A 9817-nucleotide genomic window follows, 5' to 3' on the forward strand; every position below is an offset into this window, starting at 1 on the left:
TGCACCCTGAGCCCAGAGCCTCGGACCTGGTGCCACAGCTGAGAGCTTCGAGCTGCAAGCAGCCACAGGACCCAGGTGAGCTGGGAGCTGCTTCCCGTGGGGGTCCCTGAGAAGGGTCCGGGGAACGAGCAAGGGGTTGGGGGTCCCTGTACTTGGCTCTCCGACCCTCTTACCTGGCAGGATCAGAGGACAAGCAGAGACGCCCTCCCGAGCCATTTGCAAGAGATTTTGCGGGAGGAGAGTGGGTGATGTGCAGGGTCCAGAGCTGCGGGCTGCGGGGAGGCTGGTCCCCCTGAGCAGAAAGAGCGCCCCCGCTGTGGCCTTCTTACTGATTAACTGTTTGAAAGGGCCCGTTTGGGTTTGTGATAAGGCGCATGAGCAGGCCGCGGTGTCCGCGCGCCATGGCCAGCTCTAGGGCCCCGTTGTCATCCTGTTTGTCTCCTTAGGAAGCGGCTGGGGTCCTGCAGAGTGTCCCTCGCAGCAGCCCACGTTTCTATCCCGACACCAGCGGGATTTTCCGTGTGTCCTCAGAGCTGAGCATCCTAGAACCCCCAGGACCAACTGACGCTTCCGTTTCCGGTCCCCGAGGAGGGCCAGGAAGGGCCTGGAGGAGCAGAGGCCCGAGCCGCCGCCCCGCCCCGCCCCCCCCAACAACCCGCAGGCCCGCGTGGCCGTCCCCGCTGCCCCCGCGGCCCCGCACCATGGCCCTGGCCGCCGCCCTGGCCGAGCTGCACGCACAGGCCCGCTGCCCGCTCTGCCGGGGGCCCCTGCGCGCGCCCCTGACCCTGGACTGCGGCCACAACTGCTGCGGCTCGTGCCTGCAGCGGCGCTGGCAGCACCTGCAGGCGCCCCTGCCCTGCCCCGTGTGCCAGCACCCCTGTTCCCGAGAGCCCCGCGGGACCAACACGCAGCTGGCGCAGCTGGCCGACCTGGTCAGCCGGCTGCCTGGCCCGAGGCCCGAGGGACACGCGCCGGAGGCCCAAGACCATTGCGCCGCGCACCAGCAGCCCCTGAGCCTTTTCTGCGAAGACCACCTGGAGCTGCTGTGTGACCAGTGCGGCGCCTCTGCTGCCCACCGCGGCCACCGCCTCACGCCCATCGGCCCCGCGGCTGCTCATCACAGGACCAAGCTCAAGGGCTACCTGGAGCCTCTGCGCAAGCAGCTGCAGGAGGCGCAGAGGGCGTGGGAGCTGCAAGACGCTGAGAGACAGGAGTGGAGAGAGCAGGTGGCCAATCAGAGGACCGAACTGCTTTGGGAATCGGAACATTTGAAGCATTTCTTGAGAATTGAGCACGACGTCCTTGACACAGGGGTACTGAGGCAGGTGTCGAGTCATTCCAAGAAGATCTTGCAGGGCAGAAAGAAGCTGTCAGAGTATCGCGCCAGCCTGCAGAGGACGCTGTGGGACATCATCCAGCTGTGTCTGCAGCCAGACCTGGGCCTGCTGGCCGGGGTCAGCACGGTGCACCAGCAGTGGGATGTCAAGCTCCCTGCAACCTTCTCCTACCAGCCTGTGGAGCCCGCTTTCATCTTACCCCCACATTACAGTGGCCTGCAGAACATAATCAGCAAGTTCCAGACGGATTTGACCCTGGATCCCGAAACCGCTCACCCCAGTCTGATCATCTCCCCGGACAGGAAAACTCTGAGTTGTCGCCAGGGAAGCACAGAGCCCATCTCGGACCCTCGGCCCAGGGCATTCACCTCTCAGGAAGCCGTCCTGGGTGTGGAAGGGTTCGAAGGTGGCAGGCACTTCTGGCAGGTCGAAATCCGAGGCTCGGGAATGTGGGCCCTGGGCGTGTGCGAGGAATCCTGGCCCAGAAATTCTCCTGTGACACCCACCCCGGCCGACGGCCTCTGGCAGCTCCAGCAGTTCACTGGCCTTCAGCTGGACTCTCGCCGAGCACACTATCGTGTTGGCGTGTTTCTGGACTTTGAGTTGGGAGAAGTTTCCTTTTATAATTTGGATAAGAGGTCGCACATCTCTACACTCACCGGGACCTTCACAGGAAAGCTCCTGCCCTTTTTCTGCCTTGGATCCTCATCCTTGAACTTCTCTATGACTGTTGTCAGCCAGGAATGGTGAACCTCTTGCCACCTTCTCTGTTTTGTTTGCTTCCTATGTAACAAAGTTTTGGTAATAAAATTGTGTTTTCTGAAGTTGGATGCTGGTGGTTTTTGCAGACTGACCTCTGCCTACAACCTGCACCCTGACTTTGGGGGAGGGTCCCACCAGCAAGTCTCTGGGAAGTATTTTTTCTCCAAAGGGTCCCCCCACCAATACCAAGAATATCTCCTCCTATCTTTGATCTTGGAAAGTCCCCACACAACACAAAAACACAAGCCAATCCATGTGTCTTAACATAGGGGAGGCAATGGTACTGGCGAAAATGATGTACATGGACAAGATTGAAGAAGGTCCTGCACTTAGTACAGAACATAATTTGTCTGCTGCTGTGGAGGAAGGACCAGCCCAAAGCTCGAGGTGGTCAAAGCTACTATTATTACTCTGACAGGGAGGGAAGGGAGGAGATCATACTCCCAGCTCTTCCCTCATGCACAACTTTATGGGTTTTTCTCTAGAAACAGGCATGCTGAGGCGGGGTGATGGTGTAGCCGACATTGGGGTGGGGGGTTAGTTTTACTACAGTGCTGGGATAGGCAGAAAATGGTGCTTTCATCACACTTGATGGCTGGGGTTTCCCAGGAGATCAAGGACAATACAGAATCCTCCTTCAGGGTCCTGAAGCTCCAGGTCAGGCTGAAACTGGTTGTATCCGGAGGAAACCAGGCTGCAGGGATTCAGCCCAGGTCAAGTTTGGTGGTGCTTAGCTCCAGGTTCTTATAGGTACATAAGAAACAGAGAAATCAGAGTAATACAATTGTAAACTATATCTATACCTACCCCCATTCATCCCACTTCCTCTTGCTAGAAAATCACCCCTGGAGGGAAGTGTCACTTTTCTTTGAAGTCCCTGGGGTTAAGGCAATTTGTCTGCGAGTGATTCCTGCTGAGGAGAGAAGCCCTGGGTCTGTTTGAGAGTGAAATGTTCTGGGCGCTAGTTTACGGCAGGTTGGATGGTCAGCCCCCAGTGACAGCCCATGTTGGCTGGGGTTAGGTATGTCATGGGGTCACTATTTTCAGTGAACATTGAGAAATAGGAAGCTAGGAAGAGAGCTAAGCGCTGGGTCTGAAATGAACACAAACATGCAGTAGACAGATGCCTCAGGAATGGAAGTCACCTGTGTTTCTACCTATGGAAGTCACCTGGAGTATTTGGCCGGGGCCAGGACTTAGTTCTTAGACACAAACTGACAGAAAGAGACAAGTGCCCCAAGGACACAAGGGCTAGAGCTGTAGCGGGTTTTCCCACACCCTAAAGAAACTTCGTGAGCTTTGTGGATGCAGAAGCAACAGTTCCCTAAAGCCCAACCTGGCTCTGGGTTTCTGGAGTTACCTCTGTGTTGGTTACCTAATAATAAATATTTATTATTATTATTGTTGTTGTTGTTATTTTGGCTTTCTGTTCTTCTGGGTCACACCTGAAAATTCTTAGAGGTTACTCCTGGCTCTGCAGTCAGGAATTACTCCTGGTAGTCTTTGGAATCCCTATGGGATGCTGGGGATAGAACCTGGGTCGACCACATGCAAGTCAAATGCCCTCCCTGCAATCCTAATGCTCCACTCCTAAAAGTTGTTTTATGGGGGAATAAAAAGAAAGACAAACTCTGAGATGCAACAATGGAATTGTGATCTAAGAGTGCTCAGGTAGGAGTGAGGTACCTGGGCTAATGGGGACAGGGGCGGGGGCAGCACTGCCCTCATAAAACAATAATATTGGATTATTGGCTGAAGCAATAGCTCAGTGGGTAGGTTGTTTGCCTTGCATGTGGCCAACCCGAGTTCAATTCCTCTGTCCCTCTTGGAGAGCCTGGCAAGCTACTGAGAGTATCCTGCCTGCATGGCAGAGCCTGGCAATCTACCTGTGGCGTATTCGATATGCCAAAAACAGTAATAAGAAGTCTCACAATGGAGACGTTACTGGTGCCCACTCGAGCAAATTGGTCAGCAACGGGATGACAGTGATATAGTGATATTGTGAAAAAAAAATTACCTGGGTTGGAGGAATGCTATAGTGAGGCAATTTCTTGCCTTACTGGTGCCCCACACAGGTTCTATCTTTGACACCACACCTGATTCCCTGAAACCCAGTAGGAATGATCCCTCAGTATAGCTCCAGGAATAATCTCTGAGCACCATTGCTTGTGACTCCCAAAACCAAAAAACAAACAAACTTACCCCCCAAATAAATTCTTGCTAAAAACAAAAAGGACAATGTTTAAAGAATGAAGCAGACTAAATATCCAGCAGATAAAGGTGTAAGATAGAAACATCTTCATATGATCCCTGGGGTTGAAGTCACTGACATCCTGAAATATTGATACAGGTTGCTATGGAGATATTGTCTGCATATATTCATTGTGGGTATCTTTCTGAAATTTATATCAAGCTTATTCTTTCCCGCAGTTGGTTTCCATAAAAAAAATTCTCACTTCTCAGCTATTTAGATTAAAAAATTTTTTTTTCTTTTTGGGTCACACTTGGCGATGCACAGGGGTCACTCCTGGCTCATGCACTCAGGAATTACCCCTAGCGGTGCTCAGGGGACCATATGGGATGCTGGGAATCTAACCTGGGTTGGCCGCATGCAAGGCAAATGCCCTACCTGCTGTACTATCACTCCAGCCCCTATTTAGATTTTTTTAAAAAAGAAAAATTTGGGAGAAAAGCTGGAAATAACCATTTATAAAGTCATAGTCAATTAGAGAAACTGAGGATTCATTTCTGTTCACAAGAAAGAAATAGAAAATATTGCAATGTCTATGAAGACAACAACATGGGTATCAAAGGGCTGTTACAGGAATACACTGTTCTCACCTCCTTTTCTCACTTCCTATAAGAACATCAAAACAAACCATTTGTATGTTTGCCTGCATGAGAGCAAAGATAACCATACTTCTTTTCACTTGTTTTATTGAAGCCTTTTCTAAGGGATTTCAGGTTGAGCTTTTCATGGTCTCCCAGAAATCATGTTAAGATTCCATGATTTAACATCACCATTTTTGTATTCCTGCCAACTTTTTTCATAAGGTCTCCCAAAGATGAAAGAAATTCTGTGCTTTTCCAGGGGCTCTCTTCTTTGCCCCATTAGTTGACTGGAACCCCTATAAATAGGGGATTAGCCTCATCTCTGTTCCCTGTATTAGAGAGACCAGTCTTTTTAATTTTTTTTGCCTTTTTTTTGCGGGGGTGGGGGCGCTCACACCCGGTGATGTACAGGGGTTACTCCTGGCTTTGCACTCAGGAATTACTCCTGGCAGTGCTCTGGGGACCATATGGGATGCTGGGGATCAAAATTGGGTTGACAGCATGCAAGGCAAATGCCCTACCTGCCGTGCTATGGCTCCAGGCCTGAGAGATCAGTCTTCAGTCTTGAGAACAGTGTGGTACCTCACAATCTGATCAGACCCACATTAATACAACTATGATTATTCCTATGCTAGAGACAAAAGAAAGAAAATTTCTTGGGGATTAACTATCAGGAAAATGTCTTGTCAAGAAAGATCCCTGAGCACAGAGCTAGGAGTAATTCCTGAGGACTGCTGCGTGTGGCCCCCCTGAAATTTCTTCTTGGATTTATGCAAACACATTGTCATGAGAAGTAAGAATATTTACTAAAAGTTTAATAGGCAGATGGCCTTAGAGAAAGAGAAAAGAAAATCTTTCATCTCCACTTACATAAAGATTAAAGTAAACAACATACTGCAAGCTATAGTCAGATAAGAAAAAAAGGAAGAAAAAAGGAGAAGGATAAACAAGAACCTAAATCTGTTTTAAAAACAAAATTGCATTACAATTATGCTTTCTTTGGGCAGAACTAGAGTGATAGGACCACTGGCAGGGCACTTGCCTTTGCACATGGTTGATCTGAGTTCTATTCTAGGTACTATGTACTGTCTCTTGAGACCCACCAAGAACGACCCCTGAGCCCATAGCCAGGACTAAATCCTGAGCACTGCTGGGTGTGGTCCCTCAAAACTAAATAAATTATATTCTTCCACAGTCACAGATTTGTTCTGTATAATATTAAATCCTATTTGCAATTTTTATCTATTTTATTCTTAATTAGATTAATGATACATCTGTATTATAGAGGATTTATATAAGTTCTTCTCTGTGAATGAGTAGGTTGGAAAATTTTGGAGACAGGGCCAGAGAGATAGAACAGCAGGGAGGGCATTAGCCTTGCACACCAGGGTTTGATCCCCAGCACCCCATATGGTCCCCTGAGCACCTCCAGAAGTGATTCCTGAGTGCAGGGCCAGGAGTGACCCCTGTGCATCACAGGGTGTGACCCAAAAACCAAGAATCAATAACAAAAAAGAAAGTATTGGAGTAAATTAGTGACTGTCAATAGTAAAAGAAAAAAAAGATAAAAATTAAAGTTCTTATTATACTAATATTGAGTTGGGATTTTGCTCAACTTATGGTATACCATGCTCAGAATTATACTCAGAACTGACAGAAACATTTCAGTTCTTAAAAATTTATGTAATTTTAGAATATCCGTAGGCTGTGAACAGGTACTGGAATCAGGTGGTCAAGAACTTGATAATTGCCCTCCACCTTACTGGTGGGTATCAGATTACATCCTTATCCAGTGTAGAGCCCTCCAGGGAAAATTCCGGACTTGATGAGCTAATAACTCATTGACTGGGGGCTAAGACCCGTGCTTGAGCCTAGCCCACCAAGAAACCAGCCCTTCCACCCACATCTTGCAAGCAAATTGCAAGGTGAAGACCACGTTCCACGGACCAACCAAGTGCGGTCCATTAGCACGGGCCTCCCTCTTGCTTATGTGCTCTGATCGGCCCGGAAAATGTGTTCTATGATGGAGAGCCCAGGCTCATTCTTACACTCACCTCCCTTGAAACTTCCCCTCTACCACCCATGCAGGCGTGACCAACAGGGCAGCCTGGGTGATGCCCAACACTGGCCACTGCGTTCCCCTACTTGCCACTCAGGCCCTCTTGATCTTGGTGTTTGGATGCCTCTGGGCACTTGTTATTTTATTTTATTATTATTTTTTGTTTTTATTTTTTGTGGCAAATTTTCATGTATGTTTTATTTTATTTCATTTAAAAATTTATTATTTTTTTTATTAGTGAATTGGGCTGGAGCGATAGCGCAGTGGGTAGGGTGTTCACCTTGCGCGCGGGAGACCCAGGTTTGATTCCTCCGCCCCTCTCGGAGAGCCTGGCAAGCTACCGAGTGTATCTAGCCCCCACGGCAGAGCCTGGCAAGCTACTCGTGGCGTGTTCAGTATGCCAAAAACAGTAACAAGAAGTCTCACAATGGAGACGTTACTGGTGCCCGCTCAAGCAAATTGATGAGCAATGGGATGATGCCAGTGATAGTGATGACAGTGATTAGTGAATCACTGTGAGGATACAGTTACAGATTTACATATTTTCGTGCGTGTATTTCAGTCATACAATGCTCGAGTACCCGTCCCTCCACAGACTGCAATATTTCTATGTCTGTCTCTCTTTCTGACTCATTTCACTTAGCATAATACTTTCCATGTTGGTCCACTTATATGCAAAGTTCATGACTTCATCTTTTCTAACAGCTGCATAGTATTTCATCGTGTAATGTACCAAATTTGTTTTTATTTTTAAATGAATCACCGTGAGTACAGTTACAGACTTACAAACTTTTGTGCTTATGTTTCAGTCATATAATGATCGAGTACCCATCCCTCCACTAGTGCCCATTCTCCACCACCAATGATCCCAGTATCCCTCCCACCACCCCCACCCCATCCCCCCATCTCACCCGGCCTCTGTGGGAGGGCATTCCCTTTTGCTCTCTCCCACCTTTTGGGTGTTGTGGTTTGCAATATAGGTATTGAGTGGTCATCATGCTTGTTCTATAGTCTACTTTCAGCTTGCATCTCCCATCTCGAGCGGGCCCTCCAAACACCCTTTACTTGGTGGTCCCTTCTCTATCTGAGCTGCCTTTTCCCCCTGCATGTGAGGCCGGCTTTCAAGCCTTGGAGCAATCCTCCTGGTAATCATCTCTATTATTCTTGGGTGTAAATCTCCCATTCTGTTACTTTATATTCCATAAATGAGTGCAATCTTTCTATGTCTGTCCCTCTCTTTCTGACTCATTTCACTTAACACTTTTAGAACCAAGCACCAACCAGGTTTATTCTAACTTGACACACAGCTGTTGGGGACATTTGTGACTGCACCCCCGGTTCCCTCCTGTCTCATTAAATTTGGTGCCGGGGGTCCCCCAGGCACTGGGCAATCTTGAATCCTGGGTTGCCCAGCTTGCTTGCAAAACTTAACACATAGAGGCTGGAGCCATAGTATAGAGAGTGGGTAGGGCACTTCCTTGGCAAGTGGCCCACCTGGGTTCAATCCCCTGTATTCCAAAAGCAGTCCCCCAACTGCTGCCAGGAATGGTCCCTGAGCACAGAGTCTGGAGTAACTCCTGAGCACCACTGGTGTGACAAAAAACTAAGGAATCAAAACTTGACACACAGATGCCCCCAATGCCCTGCAGTTCCGGCTTCTGCTCACTACCTGGTACAGCCAAATTTGTGCTCAGTTTCCCTCAGGCCCCAGAGGTTTGGAGCTTTTGGTTGCAGCACAGACTTGCTTGAACTTGGTGCCACAACTTGCCAAAAACTCCAACCCCCCGAGCTAGGCATGGTCCATATGTCTGCTTGGCACTGGCACCCCGGGTGCTCATGGCACAAGAAGCTCATGACATACTCATGTTCCTCATGTTGGACTTTTGCTCTATGTTTCATATGACCCCAGAGCAAATCCCTGGCAGTGGAACCAGCCAGCAGGGTGTTGACTGGGAGCCCCGCTGTGTCACTCCCCAGAAGCAGGTGACCTTGGCAGGCCACAGGTGCCAGGCACTAGTGACCCTGTCCCCTGGCGTACCTTGCAAACCTGCTCAACTTCTGGCACAGAGTACCCATGGCCACAAATATCAGACATCCCTCCAAGCCTCACACAGCCACAACCACTGCTTGGAATTTGAGATCATGGGCCTCCAATACCCACCCACCACGGCAGCTCACTCAACACCAACCCTCGGCCAAACCCAGATCAAATGTGAAGATTCCAAATGGCCCAGGAACTCCTAAGTTGTCAGAAGCACCTGGGAGATTCCTGAGTCTCCTTTTCTATGTCTCCCAGGGGTAGATTCAGCTCCTTTGTCCCCTCCAGCCGGCTCACTCCTCCAGGCTCCTAGACTGGTCCTGGCACTGCCAAGTGCCTCCCACCTCTACCTTCTCCCAACCCTGTCAGGCCCCAGGAGGAGCGAAGGATTGCTGCAGCTTCCTAGAGGTTGTTTATCTGCTGCCTGGAGGCCACTGGACCTCGAGAAGCCCAGAACGTGTTTGTGCTTCTAGGAAACCAGACAAGGGCAAATGCCGCAAAGCCGCACTTCAGTGGCAGAGGGACCTACAGCAACCCCGGAAAGGAAATGGAGCGTGTAGACTTTTCCAAAGAGACAACTGCGACCAGCAGAGCTGCTGCACATGCCAGGGCAGCCACAGATGAGATTCAGTGAGTAAGGACAGGATTAGGACGGGGTGGGGCACAGGACAGGGATTTAAAGCGCCCCACCCTGGAGATGGGATCAGACAGGACTGGGAAATCTGGTGCAGATCAACCCTTCCTGGGATGATGGGATTTGCCATCCAGCCAGGAAACAAAGGCAAGGAC

General features: G+C 49.6%; 1 protein-coding gene across 1 annotated transcript; it reads left to right on the forward strand.

Moving 5' to 3' along the window:
* The first annotated feature begins 701 nt into the window (after positions 1–701).
* Positions 702–2087, forward strand: LOC101544016 (tripartite motif-containing protein 75-like). The gene has a single exon (XM_004614730.2). The coding sequence runs from the start codon at positions 702–704 to the stop codon at positions 2085–2087; it is 1386 nt and encodes a 461-aa protein (XP_004614787.2).
* The last annotated feature ends 7730 nt before the right edge of the window (positions 2088–9817 follow it).

This window comes from Sorex araneus, chromosome 1 (assembly GCF_027595985.1).
Source record: "Sorex araneus isolate mSorAra2 chromosome 1, mSorAra2.pri, whole genome shotgun sequence".
Classification (NCBI taxonomy): Eukaryota; Metazoa; Chordata; class Mammalia; order Eulipotyphla; family Soricidae; genus Sorex; species Sorex araneus.